This window comes from Procambarus clarkii, chromosome 40, assembly GCF_040958095.1.
Source record: "Procambarus clarkii isolate CNS0578487 chromosome 40, FALCON_Pclarkii_2.0, whole genome shotgun sequence".
Classification (NCBI taxonomy): Eukaryota; Metazoa; Arthropoda; class Malacostraca; order Decapoda; family Cambaridae; genus Procambarus; species Procambarus clarkii.
In genome coordinates this window covers 14,109,996-14,134,098 of record NC_091189.1, presented here as the reverse complement: position 1 = coordinate 14,134,098, position 24,103 = coordinate 14,109,996, and the positions used below count along the sequence as shown (strand labels likewise).

Sequence of the window (24,103 nt, the reverse complement as noted above, 5' to 3'; positions counted from 1 at the left end):
AAATCGGCCATTTTCTTGACGTAGGGAAACCTTTGGAGGACGGGCTGACTAATGACAGCGACTGCATCAGCCTAGGGAGAGGATGTGCCTAATTACTCGCCCGTCCAGTCACTGACCAGACCCAATAGTGCCTGCCTATGTACTTTACAGAATAAGAGAGGGGAGGATCCCGGTAGTACAGTTAGGTTTTTTCTTGGTGCATAATCGATTAGTTCTAATTCGAATCCTGGGCAGGACAGAAATGGCTGGGCACATTTCCTTTTACTTAATGCCTCTGTTCACCTAGCAGTAAGTAGGTACTCAGGAGATAGTCAAATTCTTATGGGGTTGCATCCTGGGTGGGGTCAGTATTTCAATCTGTGGGGGTGACCTCTATTTAAGCCTAACGTGTATGAATACACTGGTTTCCTGCCCCCTGACACAATTAATTATTATTATAATATGAATAATATTATCCATAATTCCAAAAGGCAGTATAACAAGACATTAACTTACTGGAAGGTCAAAAAAGCTGAACCCAGACTCCTCTTTGGGCTTAGGCTCCATCTGTGTATAATAATCATCCTCAGATATAATGTCCACACTGGATTTTCTCTTATACACAACAACGGACCTCATAGTGTGGAGGAGGAGTGCTGAGGCGTCCGCACAGCGTCAAGGTTGAACCAGGAATCTTCTTGAGTGTTGTTCTTCCTCTTGATGTTACGTGCAGTTTGCATGAAGGGTTTATCGTCCCGATAACCACACGAGCACTAATGTTGAGAGACACGTCACCGTGGCGCGTCACTCTTGACAATGACACAGTTGGAAGAGTTGTGTGTGTTGTGTTGTGCTGTACCAGGACAGAACAGAGGCGAGTGTTGTAGGGAGAGGTGCCGCACTGTAGGGCGGTATGTTGTGTTTATTGCGTCAGCTGATCCTTAGTGTTGCGGCCAGGCATTTGTTTTGTGTTCAGCGTGGCGGGAGGTATAATATAACAATATTCATTTTGATTTACAAGAAGGTTCAATGGGTTGGTGAGATTACATAAGACTAGTATTTTTACATTCATGCAAAGCCACTAACCCGCATAGCGTTTCGGGCAGGGCCTTAATCTAACATATTAGGTAAGGTGAAAGGGTACATTGTAGCAAGATTTTTATATCAACAAATAACTACAATGTAAGTTGACAACGGTGATTACACTGGTAAAAAGCATATCTACACCAGAGAGTAGCAGAAGGTTCCCCCTCTGCAATATGGTATCTTAATTTAGGCCACCAAGTTAGAAAGTATAAATATCCCAAAAGGAATCCACAGGGAATGTTGTTATAGATTCAGCTACTCGAAACAAGTTCCAAGTAGCACGGGCTATAGTGAGCCCGTAACTTACCTGGCTCAGGAGCGGGGCAAATAGCTCGGACTATGGTGAGCCCGTAGTGGACTTACCTGGCACAGGAGCGGTGCGACCCCGGTACGATATACATGTCCAACCTACACATGAAACAATCGAGGGACCCCACCTCCACCACGTTACGCGGTAATTCGTTCCACAAATCAACAACCCTGTTACCGAACCAGTATTTACCCAAGTCTTTCCTAAATCTAAACTTATCCAATTTATATCCATTATTTCGTGTTCTGTCTTGTGTTGATACTTTTAATACCCTATTCATATCCCCTTTGTTATGTCCATTCATCCACTTGTAAACCTCTATCATGCACCATCTGGTCACCATTTGGTCCGGGAGACATCTCCCGTCACGCTGGGTGCAGTCGCACCTCCACAGATCTCCAGTATCATCTATTGATACTGGTGATGGCTCAAAAGGGCCACCACTTACGAGCTATTCATGCCCGTGCCACCTTTTGGGTGGCTTCATCTTCATCTTAACACATTCACAAGGGAAACATCTCCCGTCATGCAGGGTGCATTCGCACCTCCACAGATCTCCAGTATCAGCTTTTGATACTGGTAATGGCTTAAAAGGGCCACCACTTACGGGCTATTCATGCCCGTGCCACCTTTTGGGTGGCTTAATCTTCATCATCATCATCATCTCTATCATGTCACCCCTAACTCTTCGCTTTTCCAGAGAATGCAATTTAAGCTTTGTTAATCTTTCTTCATATGAAAGATTTCTAATTTCATTTCTAATTACATCATTATGGAGTCAGAGGTCACTCCCTGCAATACCTTCAGTCTTACCTTACTGACAGGCTCCAGTATGTTTCTGTGAATAATTCCATTTCTCCGACACTACCTATAAACATTGGTGTTCCACAGGGCAGCATACTTGGTCCTCTCCTCTTTCTCATCTACATTAATGGCCTTCTAAATGCCTCTCAACACCTCAAACTAATCTTATTTGCTGATGACACAACTTTCATCTTCTCCAGTCCTGACCCTCTTGCTCTAAATGTCACTGTGAATACTGAACTAAATAAAGTCCATCTTTGGCTAACTGCTAACAAAATCACCCTTAACATTGACAAAACTTTCTATATTTTGTTTGGTAATAAATCCTCAAATGAAAATAATTTAAGAATAAACAATATACAAATCAGTAGTAAAGTTGATGGTAAATTCCTTGGTGTCCTCATCGATAACAAGCTGAATTTCCAGGGACACATTCTAAATATAGCACAAAAAGTTTCTAAAACTGTTGGCATTCTTTCTAAGAATCAGATATTATGTTCCTCGCCCTGCCCTGGTGACGTTCTATTACTCTCTCATCTATCCATATCTCAACTATGGTATTTGTGTTTGGGGTTCTACTACCCAAAATCATTTACGTCCTCTAATTACCCAACACAAAGCTGCTATTAGAACAATATCTAACTCGACTGGCCCCAGACAGCACTCGGTACCCTTACTCAAATCTCTGAATATGTTAGATATTAAGTCACTGCACATCCTCTCTTGTGTACTCTATATATTTAAAACTCTGAATTGTAATGTCAATCCTGACCTTCACCGCTTCCTAGAAGGCTGTAACAGAACTCATGAGCACCACACCAGAAACAAATACCTATTTGATATTCCAAGAGTACGACTTAATCAAACTAGGAATGCTCTACAAATCAAGGGACCCAGAATGTGGAATGACCTTCCCACTTATGTCAAAGATTGTACCTCTCTCTCAACCAGTTTAAGATGAAAACTAAGTACTACCTAATTAACTCCATGTAACCTACCTTACTTCTAAATGTCAACCCATGTCTTACTATTAAAAAAAAAAAAATGCTGTTTGTTGACAACTTGTATATTGGCTATTTTCTACCATGTTCCCACCTTTTTTTTATCTTTTATTATTTTTTTTTCATTCAACACAATTTAAACTTTAAGCTCAATTACTATTAAGTTTTAGTCTAAGTGTTTTTTTCCCCACCTCTCCTTGCCCGAAACGCTATGCGTACTAGTGGCTTTAGGTATTGTATGTACTACCTCTATCTTTCAATCTAACAGAATGTTTGTACTGTAACTCTGCAACTATGTATGTACTGTACCTAAATAAATTATTATTATAATTTGGGGAATTAACTTAGCCATCCTACGGTGGACACGTTCAATTGAATTTATATCCATTCTATAGTACGGCGTCCAAAACTGAACTGCATAATCTAAATGGGGCCTAACCAGAGCAAGATATAGCTGAAGAACAACACCAGGTGTCTTGTTACTAATGCTTCGATTAATAAATCCCAGTGTCCTTTTTGCCTTATTACGAACATGCATGCATTGATCCTTTGGTTTTAAATTCTTACTAATCATAACTCCCAGATCCCTTTCGCAATCCGACTTCGCAATCTCAACACCATCTAGCTCGTACCTTGTAACTCTATCATCATTACCTAGCCTCGGAACTTTCCATTTATCAACATTAAACTGCATCTGCCAATCTTTTGACCATCTCAAAACCCTATTTAGATCAACTTGAAGTGATAGTGAGTCTTCTTCCGTGTTAATTTCCCTATCCGATTTTTGTATCATCGGCAAATTTGCAAATGTTGCTACTCAAACCGGAATCTAAATCATTTATATATATTATAAACAACAGAGGTCCCAGGACAGAGCCTTGAGGCACTCTACTAATAACATTATCCCACTTTGACTTAACCCCATTTATACTCTCTGTTTCCTTTGGAATAGCCATGCCCTAATCCAACTTAATATAGCACCCCCCAGTACCATGAGCCTCTATTTTTTTAATCAGTCTTTCATGTGGCACTGTATCAAAAGCTTTGCTAAAGTCAAGGTACACAACATCACAATCCTTACCACTATCAACTGCCTCAACTATGTTGGAATAAAAAGATAACAAATTTGTTAAACATGAACGGCCATTTGTAAAACCCTGTTGTGACTCATTTATTAATTTATGTTTTTCAAGATGAAGACTAATTTTATTTGTAATTATCGATTCAAGTAACTTTCCCACAATAGTCGTTAGGCTAATTGGTCGATAGTTTGACGCAAGTGATCTATCTCCTTTCTTAAAAATTGGTATAACATTAGCAAACTTCCATGACTGGCACTCTGACTCTGGCAAGTGAACTGTTATTTTGAGGCCCTTCTCTTTCCCTGATAATTTTGCCAGTTCCTTTCTCCCACAAACACATACTTTCATTACCTCCTTCCTCCAAATCAATTCCCATACCACTATCTACTAACAGTTTAAACCCAAACAAACACCTCTAACCACTGGTTCCAACGAGTTCGCAACAGCAACAACCCCAGCCCTCGATAGATGCACCCCATCACGAGCATACATTTCATTTCTTCCATAGAAGTGTTCCCAGTTGTCTATGAAAGATATTGCATTTGATTTGCAATATCTTTCCAGCCGACAATTGACACCAAGTGCCCTCGACATCCATTCATTTCCCACTCCCTTTCTTGGAAGAATGCCACATATGATCGGGATTCCTCCCTTGCTCCTAACTAATTCTATGACTGTCTTGAATCTTAACCTTTGTTAACCTCAAGTTACCTTTGTTCTTATGTTCTTAAAGGCAGATTCTTTGGCTAACTTATCAGCTCTATCATGCATTCTGATTAATCAAACAAATCTGATTAAATCAAACTGATCTGCTGTCAGAAATCTTAGCCAAATATCCCCAGTTTGCTAACTGTAGGTATTAACTGAGTGACTGTAACCAATTCACCGCTGCCCACTGGACTGGGGGTGGGGGTGCAGGATAAGCATATCAATTATGACACTAGCTCTCCACATATGTGGAGAGTTAATGTCAGTTGCTTAATTTAGAAACTGTACTTGTGGTCGGTCTTGAGCCCATTGTTGATGTGACGATGTGCATTGAATTTTGTAACTCGCTCATCAAGACTGTAACTTGCTTAATTAACTAAATGAATTCTGGGGTTCAGTCCCTGAGCCCATATTGTGCCTCTGTAACCCTTTCCACTACTGCCCACAGGATACAATACAATACAATACAATTTTATTTAGGTAAGGTACATACATACAATAAATTTATACAAGGATTTGTTGACTTATAGGTAGAGCTAGTACATACAATGCCTAAAGCCACTATCCTGCCCGAAACGCTGCGCGTGCTAGTGGCTTTACAAGACTGTAATTACCATAATTGTATCCTCACATTCCTTATGTACATTCTTGTATATGCATAAATAAAATAATAATAATAAAAATAATTACGCAAAGCGTTTCGGGCATCGGGCAAAGCGTTTCGGGATGGGTATGGGGTGCATAATAAATGAACTAAACTAACTAACGGTATGTCCACTCATAGGATGAGTGGTGTGCCCAATAAACTCGCCCCTCGGGACAAAATTTAATTAAATTAAATGTTGAAAGGTAGAGTGAATGTAAAAGTTAAGCATTGGACGTAGAGTAGTATTCTCGGGACTGTCAAAGACTCCATAATTCCATAATTAAATTATGAATATGCAAAAGAAATTCGTGTAGATAAATTAACACTTGGTCAGTTGTTAATAAAAAGCTTCATATAATATGTAACGCGCTTACAAACGTGGTAAAGTGAGAAGACAAAATGTAGTGAGAGGCGGCCATATTGTGACGTCACAAGTGAGCATCACGGAGGGACTCCTTCTCGTCCCAGGAACAACATGGTGAGTGTCGTACCTCTGCCGCGCCACGCTTTATTGTCTCTCGGTGCTCCACTAGGGCCGGCTTAGCCTTGCGTGTGGCACTGCTCGGTAGCAGTCATGGTAATGTCTCGGCTGGTGTAGCCAAGTGTTGGGTTTGAGGAGGAAGAGAGCAAGGAGAAGACTTGTGCTGGGAAGCGTGGTGGTGTTGTCACATGGTTTCCCCGGGCTGAAATGCCTTAGAAACTCTGCTTCACCAACACATTATTAATACCGTGTTTAAGATAATCCAAGGTTTCTAAATTGATAATATAGATAACAATTTAGTTCGTAAAGTCGGTTTGCATAGCAACTACTTTAATTTGGTTGAATACAGCTCCAGAGGAGGTAATCCTGGGGCTAAATGCTTCGTCCACCTTTGTAATTATTAATTGTCCGGGGACAGGCAGCCAGAGTAGATACACGTTAGGCTTATATCGCGGTCCTTTCTCCCCCCTCCCCCTCCCACAGGGTCGAATTACTGACTCTGCCCAGGATGCAACCCCAGAAGCAGCTAATTCCTTGGTACCTACTTAATGCTAGGTGAACAGTGGCATTAGGTAATAGGAAATGTGCCCCAACCATTTCTGTCCTGCCCGGGATTCTAACCTGGAATTCATCATTGTGAGTAGAGAATGAACCCGACTACTACGTGAATTTTTAAATTTTGCCCCGAGGGGTGAGTTTATTGGGCAGTGCCACTCATCTTGAGTGGACATACCAAGATGAGTGGCGCTGCCCAATAAACTCACCCCGAGGGGCAAAATTCAAAAATGACAACTATAGTCATCGTAACACTCTGGCATTTTGAGCAAATGATGAATGCACCATGAAAACATCAAAGAGTTAGGTTGGGATGTATTAGCCAAGATTAGGTCGTGTGTTGTTAGGTCGATCTTGAAATCTGTTGGTGGTCTTGGATAAGAGATGTGCATCTGCAAAATCCATTGTTTACTTATCAGTGTCACCTCCATTGCAAAAAAAAAAAAATAGTTGTCATTTTCATGTAATGTTTGCTAACTTCCCCTTTTTATTACTGTATTTTATTGTGCTTCTATTGAATTTTTCAATACCATCATAAAGTACAACTCCTTAGTTAAAAAAATGCCAAATTGAGCACTTTACCTTGAGGTGCTCCCGGGGCTTAGTGTCCCCGCGGCCCGGTTGTCGACCAGGCCTCCTGGTTGCTGGACTGATCAACCAGGCTGTTGGACGCGGCTGCTCGCAGCCTGACGTATGAGTCAGCCTGGTTGATCAGGTATCCTTTGGAGGTGCTTATCCAGTTCTCTCTTGAACACTGTGAGGGGTCGGCCAGTTATGCTCCTTATGTGTAGTGGAAGCGTGTTGAACAGTCTCGGGCCTCTGATGTTGATAGTTCTGAGTACCTGTTGCACCTCTGCTTTTCAATGGGGGTATTCTGCACATTCCTGCCATGTCTTCTGGTCTCATGTGATGTTATTTCTGTGTGCAGGTTTGGCACCAGCCCCTCTAATATTTTCCACGAGTAAATTATTATGTATCTCTCCCGCCTGCGCTCAAGGGAGTACAGATTTAGGCTCTTTAGTCGGTCCCAATAGTTTAGATGTTTTACTGAGTGGATTCTAGCAGTACCCACTTACCATGCATAGTAACTTTGCAGTATGTTGGAAGTAAAACATAGCTAAGCAAATTTGTGCTTAGCCCAAGACACTGGTAGCACTCAAAATTGGTAAGGGGGCCAAAAGCATTAATGGGTTAATAATTTATAGGGTTTTAACAAACAAGATTAACATTAAATTAACACATATGACTTGACTGCCTTGAGTTTTTCTGCTCTGAAGTAAGCTTAATTTATATTTCTCTAGAAGTCAAAGGATAAAGAGTGATTTAAAGTACAGTATAAATATTCCTAAGAACTAGGGAGCGCACTAGCAGGCCTTTTAACCCATACTTAGCATGTTCTGTTTTATATCTGCTGTCTTACCTGTATAGTATACTTAATTTGTTAACATCTTAATACAAGCAGGCAGCTCATTGCATTCTTCAACCCAATTCCCAAACCATTGCATTATGTTCCCTAAAACATTTCTCCAGTTTGTACCCATTAGTTTGAGTCCTGAACAACTTTTAAGTTTGAGAATCCTGTTTATACCCCAATGACCTACGTACAAATCTTAGTCTCATATGCTGCATCCTGCATCCCCAGCAAATACAGAAAGTGAAAGGAAAGAGCTCAGATACCCGGTATTATCCTTGTCATCCTTCATGTGTGTTTTCCCAGTGTGATCATTCCATGGTATGGTGACCCTAGATATAGGTATAGGATGATAAAGTTCCTATGGTTAATCTTGCTCTAATCCATGTACTGTTTGCTTTATCAATGCTTTGATGCATTACTGTATGGGCATGGGGCTGCTGCAAACCATGATGCCAAAGTCTTTCAATTTGGTCTACCCATGACTGACTTGATGCATACAGAATTAGTTTCCTTACATTACAGAATTTGCTTTCTTGTTGTTTATCTACATTTGCCATTTTCCTTTTTTATGCCTTGAAAGTTGTCTTCATTTATATTTACTGCACACCCTGTCAGTGTGTTGCTTGCATGTTTTATGCAAGTTTTGTCATACGGTGGATCTAGTAGAATGTGGCATTATTCCGCTGTCCATCCACTTTGACTTTACTCCATTTAGGTTGACCAAGTGGTCTTTCATCTATGGATATAATAGTTAATAGATATTAGCTGGATAATGCTGATATTGCCAAATCTGAATGTAAAAATAATTTGGTTATGATTATGAGGGATCAAATGCAAAATGTATATAATGAGTCAGAGGATACTGTCCTGGAATTCATAACTAGAAGCATTAGCAATGCTTCTTACTTGACTTGTTAGGCATATTTAGATTAAGCAGTTCAGTTCCCATTACTAAAGGAAAACTGCTAATCCTAGGAATTGGAAATCAATCATGGTTTTTATTAAAGTACATAGAGCTTGGAAAAGCAGCTTAACACTTTCGCTCGGGGATGACGCAGCATTGCGTCATCCGTTTACTGGCGGTAATGCCGGGGATGACGCAGCATTGCGTCATCCACTTTAAAAATTCGCCAAAAATCAGGTTTGTATCCGATTTTTTGGGGACTGGTTTTAAAATGTGCGCCGATGTCTTCCCATTTCCTTTGTTGAGCCTCGTGGCCCTCAGGCGGCTTGGCACACGCCGTGGGCCCATTGTCTTTGCTCCACTGTTGTGACCAATGTCGTCTCCCCTCGCATCTCAAACGTGTGAACATTTCGGCTATTTTCCGTGGCTATATTTCTTACTGCGGCTTTAGAAACTATCTACGCTTACTCCACGATGGATAGTAATCATGAACAAGGCCCTTCCAGGAAGAAAATTGCGAAAGAAAGGCTTGAAAAGGGTGGGAATTGGGAGTGTAGTAGGAAGGCCTCTGAGCGCTCACTCACGGCTAACGCGTGGCCCGTCTTCAACTCGTCGGCGGTTGGAGCGTGACCAGGTGTTTTTTTTTATATGCTAATGTTCCTCTAGAGAATTTTATTACGAACCCATTGAGACCAAAATGAAAGACCTAGGACAAAAATTGAGGTGACCAGAGTGAAAATAGTGAAAACATTTTATCCCGTTTGCGCGCTCCCGGGTAACTCGTTCGCACTTTCTCTGTTTGCTGCGGGTAATTAGCCGGGCTTTTGGAGTTTATATGCATTTAGTGCTGTAGAGAATTTTATTGCGAACACAATGATACCAAATTTATTCTCGTAGAAGGAGAATTGAGGTGACAAAGTTGAAGAGAGTATACACTTTTCGGAATTAACGCGCGCTTCCGTGACACGCTGGGGCCCATATCGCCCTGTCGAGGGGTGGCGCGCGGGGTGAGCGAAAGTGTTAAAAACCCTGAATCAGTTTAGAGTAATTTTTTATTTTGCCATTTTTTATATTACCATTTTAAAGCCTAGATTTTTAGCTATATTTTGAGCTTTATTTTGAGGAAAGCTATTAACTACCAAGTATTTTAATTTTTGTCAATAACATCTTTTACTAAAGGTGTGTTGCCAACTTGTATATTTTGTATTTTTTGTCTATGCAAGCATAAAACAATTGAATCAAATACAAGAAACTGGAAAATGTTTTCAAAATTATATAACTAAAATGGATATTGCTGGGGATGTGTGATGCTGGATTTTTGGCAGGAAAATTTTAATCTCAACATGAACTTTTAGGTTTTCAATTCAAGTTCACTAGCTTTCATCAGATTTTTATTAAATTTGAAATTGCATACACTGGCTGTGAGAGGCCATTACTTGAATATGGAGCTCTGATGCTTGTTGTTTGTCTCCCACCCAGAACTTGTTGAAACCTGCATCCTGTCTACAGGATCGTCGCGATCATTACTTCCTTTGCTACTTCGTGGCCATTACAGCAATTCTGCTTTTATTATGCTTTGACCACTGCCCCTCAGAATAGATGTTCCCTCTTGCCAACTTCCTTTTCCTGCCAGGGGGATGGCTTGTTTGCAGATTCTCTTTGGGGCCACATTTGCAATGTCTCCCTTTGTTTCTACCTTTGTTCCCATGGAGGGCCATACTAGTGAAATTTTTCAAGATCCTGACCCACATAGTTAAGGCTCCTACCCTTCCAACTGTTATGAAACTCCTCGAACATTTCTCACTTGCACTCCATTGCACTATTCACAGATAAGTTTGTCTGCCATCGGTGTTGGCTATTCCATTGTTTTACGTGATCATACCTGTTTGAGCCACCTGCCTCTAGAGGTTATCTTGAGATGATTTTGGGGCTTTAGTGTCCCCGCGGCCTGGTCCTCGACCAGGCTTCCACCCCCTAGGAAGCAGCCCGTGACGGCTGACTAACACCCAGGTACCTATTTTACTGCTAGGTAACAGGGGCATAGGGTGAAAGAAACTGCCCATTGTTTCTTGCCGGCGCCTGGGGTTGAACCCGGGACCACAGGATCACTAGTCCAGCATGCTGTCCACTCGGCCGACCGGCTCCCTTAGAGGGAGGTAGAGGCTAGCAACTTCATGGCAGAATTTTATGCAGTCTTGTATGATCTCTACCAGTTGCGTTTTCAGTGTCATGATTTGACTCGCATACCGAGCTCTTATCTAGCAGATATGACAGTTGAATTTTGCTGGGTTTCCAGCCATATTGCAGTTAATCTTGAATGAACTTGCAGACAATGCTACTAAGGAGGCTATTTGTACTTGCAATATTTCCAGGGAAGGTAATCCGTATTGGAATTTCTACCAAGTCATTCATTCTGTAATCAGACAAGTGGCAGGATCATTAGGCTGGCATTACAAGTAAGAAATGTATGTTCCCCTTCCCCCTTGTCTGTACTCCTTTCTCTGTAATAAATGATGGGGAAACTGCACTGACTACATTAGTGCATACTCATACTTGGTCACAATTGCTTAACTTAAGGGCACTTAATGGAATGTCATCCTGCTCCTTTTTGTCAGAATTACAATGTCCCACTTACTCGTTTTTCTCGTGGTATGTCCCCATTTTCTGGATTGTTTTGCTTTCCTAATGTTCCTCAAAGTCGCTTGTCCCCTCAATAGGATCCTTGGTGAATCCAATACCTAGGTCATTACTTGGCTTTGAGTCTCTTTATTCTTGTGTTGGCATCCTGTCTCTTCAAACTATTTAGCACCTCAACGAACATCATAAATATACATCACTTAAGCCACTTTATCCATAAGTTTATTTTAACCGTAATTTAATTCGCAGACAAAGGGTACCTCATCCTTCGGAAAGCGGCACAACAAGACGCACACACTGTGCCGTCGTTGTGGTCGGTCTTCATACCATATTCAGAAGAAAAGATGTGCCCAATGTGGATACCCAAGCAAGAAGACCAGACGCTGTAAGTTGGTATTTTTAATATCGTCTTGGAAAATGGGCAAATTTTTTTCAATCTTGCTGCCATGGTTATGTTACAGTATACTGTACTATTTTGTTTTCCTCAAATTTCTGAGGCTTAGGATCCCTATAGTAGGCTTAAAGTCAAACATGAAATGAGTCATTAGTTTATGCTATTTTTATTATTATATGCATGTATTGGAACAAGGAAGGTTTTCATTATGGTAACCTCCAGTAGTTTTAAAAGTTGCAAAATTGTCATAAGTCATTGGATAATATATACAACAGTTACATACTGTAAGAAATATTGTTAAGGATTTTTATAAAGAAATGTCAAAATACCAATTTTAGATTTTTCTTTCTCTTAGATTTTTATATAATATTAATGATCATTTCACTACATAAATCTGGTCTTAAGAGTTCATAGAAATTTTGAAAATGGTTATTTTAATTGGATGTATTTTTTTTTTAATTGGTAAATATTCTTGATTTTTGTTTTAGGAAACATCAGTTAATAAATATTTAAACTATAAACCTTGGTCTTTCCAATAATAGTAAAGTAATGAAAAGTTTAAACATGGGTTGGTCCCTGTTAACATGCATCGCATGCAAAGTTGCCAGAAAATAACTAGTAGAACATCTGAAGAGGAAGATATGTGTAGAACACATGAATTTAAGTGTTAAGCAGTGTCTGACAAACTTAAAAGCTCTGGCAAGATTATACCTGGTTGATACTGATACCTGGTTGATGGGGTTCTGGGAGTTCTTCTACTCCCCAAGCCCGGCCCGAGGCCAGGCTTGACTTGTGAGAGTGGTCCACCAGGCTGTTGCTTGGAGCGGCCCGCAGGCCCACATACCCACCACAGCCCGGTTGGTCCGGCACTCCTTGGAGGAATAAATCTAGTTTCCTCTTGAAAATGTCCACGGTTGTTCCGGCAATATTTCTTATGCTTGCTGGGAGGACGTTGAACAACCGCGGACCTCTGATGTTTATACAGTGTTCTCTGATTGTGCCTATGGCACCTCTGCTCTTCACAAATAACCATCACAAATAACTCTGCTCTTATGATATGGTAGGCTGTGTAGTTTGCATATAACTATACTGCAAAACATTACAGTACATGGATTCTTACAACAAATGGAAATTAAACAAATATTTTTATTTGCTATCCTCAGATAACTGGTCTGTCAAGGCTATTCGCAGGAAGACCACTGGCACTGGGCGTATGCGCCATCTCAAAATCGTGCATAGGAGATTCAGGTGAGTTATGCCTTGTATGCATGTTACTGGTACCGTTTAGTCTGGGCATGGAATTTCTCAAATTAAGTATCTCGCCTCATTGTATTGAAACTTGATAATGCTTTAGTTAGAGTAAGAAAAGTATAGATGCTATTGAACTTGAGCAATATAGTTTAATAACTTTTTTCTTGTCATATCTTGAATGTTGCATCATAATTATCTTATTGTGGGTAGGCAGTATAGCTAAGGTAGTTGTATTTTTGTTCTTGTCCATGTTAATTTGAAACAAACCATTATGATCATAAAATTAAGCTCATAATACGGCAGTGTAGCATTAACTTTATATCATTTATAAAGAAGAAACATTGCAAGATGTATCTGGCATTTATGGAGTTGGCAAGGTTCTGTTAAATGCTCAGAAAGTTCCTATGTAGGAAATGGGTATCTGTCAGCTCTGTGATGGTTGTTAAAAATGTGTATGTATGATGGATGTTCAGGTTAGAATGTAAGCCCACCCCTTTCTGTTTTTTGTATGTGTGCCAATTCTCTGGTTTCCAGAGAATCATGAAGTGTTTAGCTGGACAGCAAATAATCCTGAACTGTCCCTCCTGAAATACTTCTGGGGTTGGGTTGCCACTAGCCTGTATCTAGTTTGGGGTGGAGGGAAGCTGGCAAAACAAAGGAAGTGTACGAGGAAAATATGAGAGAAGCATTTTGGAATAAATTGAATAATTGGGAGCTATCAGATGGTAGCATATTGGATAGTTGTTGGATATGAATCCTGACTAGGAATGAATATAGAGAAAGTGTTGGAAAGTGGGGTTGGCCAATTTTGAATGGTTAGTATTTATGGATGTGTGTGTTTGGAAAGTTTATCAAATGCTTTTTAAAAATATTCATATATGGAGAAAAGAGCCAGAATGGTTATGTTGATACAAAATGCAAAAGTAGTGCAGACCTGGTTGTACCTTGGGGAGTTGTTCTACTCCCCAAGCCTGGTTCAGGGCCAGGCTTAACTTAGAGCTTGGTCTAAGAAACTGTTGCTCAAGTGGCCTGCAGGCCCACGTATTCACTGCAGCCCAGTTGTTCACCATTTCTTGAAGAAAACTGTCCATTTTTTCTTGATGTCTACATTTGTTCAGGCCATATTTTTTATGCTTGTTGGGAGGATGCTGAACAACTGTGGACCTCTGGTGTTTATAGTGTTCTGATTGTTTTGGCAACTGCTCCTTTTCTGTATTTCCTTCAATTTTGTTCACTTCAGTATGTTAATTAATGTACCGTGTGGATTTGGGACCTGGCCCTCCAGTATTTTTCATGTATTATTTGATACTAGACAAAAATTTTAATATCCACCATCCTACTTTACCTGTTATTCCCATTGACCTCATTTTGTGTGCTATCACTATAGTCATATCAAATGACTTGCAAAGTCCGTGTATACCACATTGGCATTCTGTTTTTCTTCTAGTGCCTCGGTGATTTTGCTGTAGTAGTAGAGTACTGTGAGAGGCATGATCTTCCCATCTTCCTGCACTAAATCCATGTAGTCCTGGGTTGTGGAGGTCATTGGTCTTCATGAAACTGGAGACCTGATTCGATCACTCAAATACTTTTATGTGAAACATTAGTGCAACTGGTCTATAATTCTTAGCCAATGCTTTGCTCCCTTCCTTGTGTAGAGGAGCTTTATCAACTAATTTAAGCGTATCTGGTATCTCTTGTCGTAGCTCTTCCTCCACACTATACTCGAGTGCCTGTGCTACCACCACTTTGCGTTTCTTTATAAGTACTGTATTGAATTCCAAGAATCTGGACCCAAGGCCAAGTGCATGGGCCCCAGGTCAATTTATCTTTCAAAATCTGCAGTGTTTGTGTTGATATAAACGCTTAACAGCTGGATGGACAGCACTTTGGATTCGTAGTCTTGAGGTTCCAGGTTTGATCCCCGGTGGAGTCTGAGACAAATGGGCAAAACGTTTCTTTTGCTCTGAAGCCCCTGTTACCTAGCAGTAAGACAGCTGCAACAGGCTGCTTCCTGGGGGAAGGGGGGTGTAACAAAAAGGAGGTCTGGTTGAAGACCGGGCCGCGGGGACGCTAAGCCCTGAAATCATCTCGAGATAACCTCAAGATATATCGGTTATATTTTCAGGGGTTTGGATATCATGCATATAGAAGATGTCTGGATTTTCTACTTTCACGCAGTTTATTAGGGTGCTAAACGTGTCCTCATACTTTTTGTTTTTGATTTCACTCATTTGTCATCCTCTGCGTATGAATTTTCTCTTTTAAGAATAGGTCCAACTCCGAGTGGTTGTTGCTTTTGATTTATGTGAAGAAATATTTTGGCTTTTTCTTTTTCTCGTATGCTTTTCGGTTCTAATTGCATTTCTTCAATATGATATGACTGCTTCAGTCTCTGCTCAATTTCTTCAATCTCCCTGTTTAAATTTTTCCTTCTTTGTAGGGATATTTGTGCCTGGTTAAAGCATTTTTTTCCTTCCTTTGTAGTGCTGTCTGCGTTCTCTTTTTATGTTGGTCCTCTTTCTGGTTTTCTGCAAAGGAACATGTTTCAGACAGGCTTCATATGCTTCAGAAGTCGGTTTTATTTCTTGAGTGGGATTTTTATTAGAACAGTTCCATTGAATGTAAGTTCCCTGTTTATTTTTCCTAGTCTATCCTTTGAATTGAAATTGAATTTATTGAATAACCCCTGCTGCTTGATCATTGTTTTATGCCTATTATGAGTAGTGATGATTGCATGTCAATGAGCTTGTGATCTCAGTATGTGGTATCCTGAGATTGTAATGTCCCAAATTGTCTTCATTTGACTTGCGTACCTTGTTGACTTTATCTGCTGCTTGAGTGAATTTGTCACAGAATTTAAGTAGTTCTCTAATCTGTGGTTAGTTTTGTCCAGATAGATTTCCTTGAATATTATTATTGTTTGTGATTCTCCATCTTAGACTAGGCAAGTTGAAGTCGCCTAGGAAGATATCGGGTATTGTGTTTGCCAGATTATCGAGGCTATTCTATTTTTTTTGTGAATTCCTTGGCCATTGCATCTGGTGGTTTGTATATAAGACTAATTATGTTTATTGAAAGTAAGTTATTAAGTTATTAAACTTTATTAAGTTTAGATACACAGAAAATTTGTATCTAGTACTGCTACCACCTCATTTGTAGTCAAGGAGCTTCGAGCATACAAGGACTTCTCTAATATACAAACCTACTCCTACATGTGACCTTTTTCCATATCACATATATAGATTATATTCTGTTATCCAGATCTCACTGTCCAAGAATTCCTTTACATGGGTTCATGTGAAAATTCTAAATACTGTATTTGACTTGGTGAGGACATTTATGAATGGTACTTACACTTTTGCTTTGTTTTTATTCCTTGTATTTTGGTAAAGATGAATGAGGTCTTTTTTACTATTACTATTACTATTTGAGGTAATTTGATTGGGAGACTTTCTGGCAGGTCCATTATGCATGGGCATATTGGATTTGTTCTGACCTGTACTGATTGTTGCAGGGTTGTTGCCTGTCATTGTTGTAGCTCTGTTGTGGGGTGTAAGTGTACTGTATCTGTGATTCTGGTATGCAAGTGGGTCTTTCGACCAGTTCCATACTCTGTTCCATCTTTTGAAACCTCTTTGGGCATAAAAAAAATTGACTAGTCATTTTCTTGTTTGCCATTCTTTATGTAGCGTTCTGTGCCTTTCACGTGAATAAGAGAATGTGGTCAGATCATTCAGTGCTCTGCAAAATTGAGTAAATGGGAGGTGGGAAGGGGGGGGGGCTCCAATCGGAGAAAGATTATAGCAATTATATAAACGTAGAAAAATTTTCTTAAGAATATGAATGCAAAAGAATGATGTATACTGTGTCCTAGGGATGAGAAAGTAATAGCAATTGGAGAAAAGGGATGGGAGGTACAGTATTTCATGGATCAGTGAAAATATCACGAGGATATTAGGAAAAATTATGCATACAATATACAGTATATGCAGAAAGATGTCATTGATTAGTAGAGATATAATAACTTTAAAAAGATTGTTAGGTAAATGGTAAGGGATTTAAAAATAAATTGCAGGATGAAAAGCTTGAGAGGAAGAGAAGTGAGGACGTGATAGGAAATGATTCTACAGGAAGGTTCAACAGTTGTGATGGGAAATACTGGGTGGTAAATAATGAAGCATTTAGGAGCATTGTGGGATCATTTTCTATAGATGTCATGTTGCCCGTATTATATCCCATTTAGACTGCAATTTGGTTTGGATAAATTTTTATTCCAAAATAACCTTAGTAAATAGTATGTGTAGTTTGTAGATATGATTGTTGATTTATGGAATAGATTATCAAATAATGCGAGATTGCCAGACTTTTAAATTATTGGTTAGATATACTATATATGAGTAATGGTTACAAATGCTAAAGAAAAGGCAATAACATGTTTTGGAGTGATCCCGGTGGAAGATGGACCAGCGATACTTAGGCAGGATATTAGGCGATGCTATGCTTAAAGTAGGGTAATGCTCGTAATATAGTGAGTGATGTTGAGGGAAGAGTTCATTGCATGTTAAATAAGCGATGATGTGGGAGGGAGATAATTGGATTAAGGCCATTGTCATGATTCTATACTATAGTATGAAGGGAAGGCTATCGAGGGAGAAATAACGACTTTGGGGGGATTAGTTTACTTCACCAAGGAATATAGTGTGTGCTCGGGTCAAAGTCGAGAGAGAACGACGTGTAATTTAATACAAATAGAATAAATTTCAGCACCTAATCATGGGTCCAAATTCTATATTGATAATAATAATAATGTAAGCAGTAGAATGAGGAGTTATTCATTATACGTGAATGAATGTATGGGAAAATTGAGTGATTTAATTACAATTTTTGTTGCAGGAATGGCTTCCGTGAAGGCACCAAGGCACAGCCCAAGAAAGCTGCTGCTCAATAATTGTAAACTTCAATAAAAAATAAATTTAATATATATTTCTTAACATCCTCTTGTGTGCAAGTTATGTACTGCAATTAGTACATTTAAGTGAACCTAACCTTTACTTGTATACTAAACATTTGTCATTTGAATAGTTGGAGAAAATTCGTGGTTTATAAATACAAAAATTTTAATAACTTCAAATTTGTAAATTACTTGACATAAGATTTGTGTTAATTAGCAAGTGGAGTTCAGGCGGGTTTGCCGTGTGTGTCCGTTTTCTACGAGGCGAAATGACAGAAAACGTGGGAATCGATTGTTTTGATTAGATGCTGATAGATGGCAGCAGTAATGATCACGAATACTGGCTGTGTTTATCCAAAGATGTCAACCTCCATTATGGACTAATACCCAGCTGCTGCAGGTGAGTGTTGAGGGCGGCGGTGGGGCGTGCAGGGGCAGGTGGCGGCGGCGATGTGAGGGGGAAGAGAGGTGAGGCTGCCGGGGGTCTGCTGTGGTTTGTCTGATGTTTGTTTATCTTGCGGGGTTTTTGTTAGTGGCGGCTGTGACAAGGAAGCTGCTGCTGCTGCTCTCTGACATCAACCGTCCCCATCAACTACAGCAGTTTCACAGGAATTGACAAGTGTCCGTACAGACTGATGCATGACAGATGGAGGTTGTGTAAATGAAACTATAACAAATTTGTGAGAGCGTTCATAGTGGTTGTGCTTTGTAGAGGGTGGCTGGAGTGCTGTGGTGGCCAGTGACCCGGAGGTGCTGTGGTGGCCAGTGACCCGGAGGTGCTGTGGTGGCCAGTGACCCGCAGGTGCTGTGGTGGCCAGTGACCCGCAGGTGCTGTGGTGGCCAGTGACCCGCAGGTGCTGTGGTGGCCAGTGACCCGCAGGTGCTGTGGTGGCCAGTGACCCGCAGGTGCTGTGGTGGCCAGTGACCCGCAGGTGCTGTGGTGGCCAGTGACCCGCAGGTGCTGTGGTGGCCAGTGACCCGCAGGTGCTGTGGTGGGACAAACTGTCAAGAAGCAACTAGCATGTCTGTGGTTAAGAATTATTCTGGTGCCAACCTTTTGTTCTGCATTTACGGTAAGAAGGCAGACTACGTTGGTGGGTGGTAATACAAATGTCTGGGTACTTGCAGAGCAATCTTCATGTATTCTTCAAATATAATTGACTTGAAAGTTAAGAATTACTTTTGTTACATAGGCTACATTTGAAACCATAGCCTAAGTGTTTTCACTCGTGTATTAGAGTAATGCTTGGGCTAAGTTGTCATACAAAATCATTAATTTTTTATCTGCGGGAAGTTTTTGAATGTGTGTGTATGTGTATGTATATAAAATAGTGCAGTATATAGTTAAGACATTTGGGAGCAGAATGACTGACCTTGCGGAAAGCTACCAACAAATGTAAATGGGTCTATAGAGTACTCCATTGTGTTGAATTGCCCAATTTTTGCAGTTACATTTGTACACTTGCATGTGCTTTCACTTCTATATGCTTAGCGTCAGGGTTTTATACATATTTATTGGCAACAGATCTTGAAAATTTATTTAAGAAATTGTGCAGTATAATACCCTTGTTTTTGACAATTACAATAATTTAAGTATTGTACTAACAGCTTCTGCAGTAAATGTTTCACACTAGATAAACAAGATCTGAAAAAATTTAGATTGTGATTTAGTTGACCAAATTCCAAATTGTGTTTCACGGTAAATAATGGAGCAGCAGAAGTGTACGGTGATTGGGCATGTTTATGCACGTAATAATGCAGTAAATTGCAGGATAAAGTAATGGAGGCAGCATAACTTTAGATTGATAGTTCGAGCTAGTTTCCTGATGAAGCTTTCAGTGGATACCAACTTAGGGGTACCTGGTAGTCTGTCTTGGCTGTTGGGGGAGTCTTAAGATCTCATTGGCATAATACTGCTCATGATTTTGTCGCGCTTGAAGTTCATTAAATTATTTTCCCTTTGTTTTTTAGTAGAGAATCAGGTGTTGGGTTGGCAGTCGAGTTAAACGGGACGCTTCATCTGGGGTTCTACTGAATGTATCTTCTACTAAGGATAGATAGCGGGCATTCATTGACAGGTTATTACCAATCGTCCTTTTTAATGGTGTGTGTGTGTGTGTGTATACTATCATTGTGGCTTGGCATTTTATTATTTATATTTTGTATGCTTATGACAAAGACTTGGCCGGATTGCGGTAATGTCACCCTTTTAGTGTTATACAGTACTCGTTCAACTAGGGCCAACCTTTCAACTGTTCAGTCACGTGTAGATGAGTTTACAAGACTTAACTATATAGTCATTTCATGGCTCTGTGACAAGTGCGCTCTGCATACTGGCCTGGACCCTTTCCCTTATCCTTCATTCAACTCATTCCCTCTTCAGCCTAAGGGAGGGTTAATCAAATGGTAAATTCGAAAACGAGATAATCTAAACATTTAAACGTAATCCCTTGTAAAATAGGGCTATCTTAAATCAAACACGCTTTGTAATATAGTACCTCAAGTGAATATATATACTGTACATGGGAGTAGGGCACCGGTTGTGGGTTGCATTCCGGGCATGTTGCTAATCGCTGAGAAACGATAAGCCTAAGTGGCTTCAGGTCTCCAGCAATGGGGGAAACGATATGGTCAATGTTTCGGTGACGCGAATAATAACCCTGAATTCCATAAAGACCACAAAACTAGGCAAATAAGTGGCAGGTGCAGTGGTCATGATGCGATAGTTACCATAGACTAGGCAGCGCAATGTATCGACGTGCAAGGTGGGGGGGGGGGGGGGTAGAAATAGCCTAAGCTACTCTATCCCTTTCAGATATTTTTTCTTGTCTTTAACATACTTGAACTTGAGGCGTTGACAACGTATTGGAATAAATCATGTTGGGTCCTTCATATTAATAGACGACTGAAAATGTGGTCAATTACCAAAGACTGCTGCTAGAGGTCTACTTTACTCGACGAACACCTTTGAATATTAGTATGTAATGCTGCCACTTTCCAGCTAGAATACTTCGGGTGCGCTATGAAGACTTGAAACAAAAGGATGACGTGCATGTGAAGCAAGAGTAAATTATCTTGTATTATTTTTGCTGATTTTCAGTCTACTCCGTTGAAAATAGTCAGAATAGTAAATAGTAAAAGTAATAGCATTCAAAGCATAGTAAAAGCATTCAAAATAGTAAAAGTTTGGAATGTCTCGATTTTCATGACACTTGTGTTGTTTTCCTAATGTCCCTCAAGGTCATTTGTCACTCAACAAAATCCTTGAGTCTTACCTTTGATGTCGCTCGCCTTGTGTGCCTGTTCTACTGGCAACCCTTTCCACCACCGCCTACGGGATGGGTATGGGGTGCACAATAAAGAGATAAAAAAAAGAAATTGAATTGGCATGTTCAATGATATTTAGCGCCATTTGAATGTCCAGTGACAGTGATGGTACTTACATAGTTTTCCCGGCTTTGTGCCCTTTGATGCCTTCATCTTGTGAGCGGTAGTTTATTGTGTACATACTCATTATGTGCGATAGTTTATTGTACAGTACGACACCACGAGCACAACGAAATTGCCGTACTAGAAAATGGAAGTGTGGGTCTCCTTTGCTATATATAGAGGAGCCTGTATATGTCGACTCCCAGGTCTATCTTTTTTATTAAAAATTGTCTTCCATTCATCTGAAGACTGTTGTTAGTCTTCACACGTGTTCTAGTCTGTTCAAATCCCCAAGACTTCGCATTTGGCCTTATCTTGAGGTTAACTTGATTTCGGGGCTTATCGTCCCCGCGGCCCCATCCTCGACCAGATCTCCTTTTTGTTACGCCCCCCAGGAAGCAGCCTGCAGCAGATGTCTTAACTCCCAGGTACTTGTTTACTGCTGGGTAACAGGGGTATCAGGGTGAAAGAAACTGCCAGTTTGTTTCCTCCTCCACCGGGGATCGAATCCAGAACCTCAGGATTACGAGGTACTCAGGATTATGAAGTCTGTCTGAAACATGTTCCTTTGAGGAAAGCCAGAAAGAGGTCAAATGTAGAAAGAGAACGCAGACGACATTACAAAAGGAAGAAATTAACGGAAATGCTTAAGCAAACACGACTCTCCATACAAAGAAGAAATAATTTATACAGGGAGTGAAGAAATCGAACAGACTGAAGAAAGGCAGCTACAACAGAAAGCAATTCAAGTAATAAAGAAAAACTCAATATTTCTTCACATATGCTAAATCAAAAGCAAAAACTGCCAGTATTGGACCTATTCGTATTAGTGAAGGTTCATACACTGAGGATGACAAAGAAATTAATGAAATCCTAAAAAAGCAGTATGGGGATATGTTTAGCACTCGGATACACAGCATGAAAGTGGAAGATTCGGACAATTTCTTTGATATCCAAACACCTGTAAATATAACTGATATCAACACGAGCGTAGCAGATTTTGAAAGAGAAATTGACAATATGCCCATGCACTCAGCCCCGGGTCCAGACTTGTGGAATTCAATATTTATATAGAAATTCAAAGTGAGAGTAGCACAGGCACTCGGTATAGTGTAGACTATAAGGCGTGTCTAAGCTCTTCCTCTACACTGTAGAGGAAGAGCTTGGACACGTGGGAGATACCAGATGCACTGAAAGCAGCAGACATAGCCCCCTCTACACAAGGGAGGTAGCAAAGCATTGGCAAAGAATTCGAGACCAGTTGCACTAACGTCCCACATAATAAAAGTATTTGAGAGAGTGATCTAAGAGTCAGGTCACTAGATTCATGGAAACCAATGACCTCCATAATCCAGGCCAACATGGATTTAGAGCAGGAAGATCATGCCTCTCACAGCTACTTGACCATTATGACAAAATCACTGAGGCATTAGAAGAAAAACAATACAGACTTTGCAAAGGCATTCGACAAATGTGACCATGGAGTGATTGCACACAAAATGAGGTCAATGGGTATAACTGGTAAAGTAGGACGCTGGATACTCAATTTCCTGTCTAACAAAACAGAGTAACAGTCAATCAAGTAAAATAGAGCCCGAGCGCAGTTAAAAGCTCTGTACCTCAAGGAACAGTCCTTGCACCACTGCTGTTCCTTATTCTCACATCAATTATAAACAAAAATACAAGTCACAGCTTCCTGTCATCCTTTGCAGATGATACAAAAATCAGCATGAAAATTACCTCTGCTGAAAACATTGAAAAACTACAGACACATTAACAAAGTTTTCGATTGGGCAGCAGAAAATAACATGTTTAACGGTGATAAATTCCAGGTACGGCAAAAGTTTGGTGATAAATTCCATGTTTTTTGCCTTATGGATAAATTCCATACGGCAAAAATGAGGATCTGAAACATAATACAGGGTACAAAACACAATCGAATCTGCCCATAGTAGGAAAACAGCATGTCAAGGATTTGGGAATAATGATGTCCGACGACCTAACGTTTAGGGAGCATAACCAAGCAAGTATTGCGTCAGCCAGAAAAATTATATAGTGGATTACGAGAACCTTAAAGTCCGGAGATCCCATCACAATGGTTGTCAAATCACTTGTGTTGTCCCGTCTTTAGTACTGCCCAGTACTCGCTTCCCCTTCAGAGCAGAAGAGATTGCTGAAATAGAGGGGATACAGAGAACACATACGGCACGCATAGACGAGATAAAGCACCTAAATTATTGGGATCGTCTCAAAGCTCTCCAAATGTACTCACTAGAAAGGAGACGAGATAATATACACATGGAAAATACTGGAGGGACAGGTCCCAAATCTGCCGGTTGTTCAACGTCCTACCAGCGAGCATCAGAAATATTGTCTGAACAACCGTGGACATCTTCAAGAGAAAACTAAATTGTTTTCTTCAAGGAGTGTCGGACCAACTGGGCTGTGATGGATATGTGGGCTTGCGG

General features: G+C 40.3%; 3 protein-coding genes across 7 annotated transcripts in view; 2 read left to right on the top strand and 1 right to left on the bottom strand.

Annotated features, from left to right (window-relative positions):
- Positions 1 to 884, bottom strand: part of LOC123757921 (uncharacterized) — a gene marked incomplete in the record, with an annotated part of 27,348 nt that extends 26,464 nt beyond the window's left edge. For both annotated transcript variants that reach the window (XR_011231006.1, XM_069338725.1), the window contains 1 exon segment: positions 496 to 884. Coding sequence is in view for 1 of the 2 variants with exons in the window: in XM_069338725.1 (XP_069194826.1) it covers positions 496 to 618 (123 nt within the window).
- A 5,081-nt stretch (positions 885 to 5,965) lies between these two features.
- On the top strand, positions 5,966 to 18,232 carry RpL37a (ribosomal protein L37a). 2 transcript variants are annotated; one of them, XM_045741880.2, is made up of 4 exons: positions 5,966 to 6,094; positions 11,857 to 11,992; positions 13,165 to 13,249; positions 18,149 to 18,232. In XM_045741880.2, the coding sequence occupies exons 1-4, from the start codon at positions 6,092 to 6,094 to the stop codon at positions 18,201 to 18,203; spliced, it is 279 nt and encodes a 92-aa protein (XP_045597836.1). In that variant the 5' UTR covers positions 5,966 to 6,091; the 3' UTR covers positions 18,204 to 18,232. The 2 variants fall into 2 exon arrangements, with proteins under 2 accessions (XP_045597836.1, XP_045597837.1); XM_045741881.2 differs by having other exon boundaries at positions 6,085 to 6,193.
- A 98-nt stretch (positions 18,233 to 18,330) lies between these two features.
- Positions 18,331 to 24,103, top strand: part of LOC123757919 (protein bric-a-brac 1) — a 169,488-nt gene continuing 163,715 nt past the window's right edge. For all 3 annotated transcript variants that reach the window (XM_045741873.2, XM_045741870.2, XM_069338722.1), the window contains exon 1: positions 18,331 to 18,606. The gene's annotated coding sequence lies outside the window, so the exon portion shown is untranslated. The remainder of the gene's footprint in view (positions 18,607 to 24,103) is intronic.

What these genes read in the sequence shown, in the direction of transcription:
- RpL37a (XM_045741880.2), top strand. An exon ending in AAGCAAGAAGACCAGACGCT is followed by an intron (nt 11,993 to 13,164) that starts GTAAGTTGGTAT and finishes TGCTATCCTCAG; the next exon opens with ATAACTGGTCTGTCAAGGCT. An exon ending in ATCGTGCATAGGAGATTCAG is followed by an intron (nt 13,250 to 18,148) that starts GTGAGTTATGCC and finishes TTTTTGTTGCAG; the next exon opens with GAATGGCTTCCGTGAAGGCA.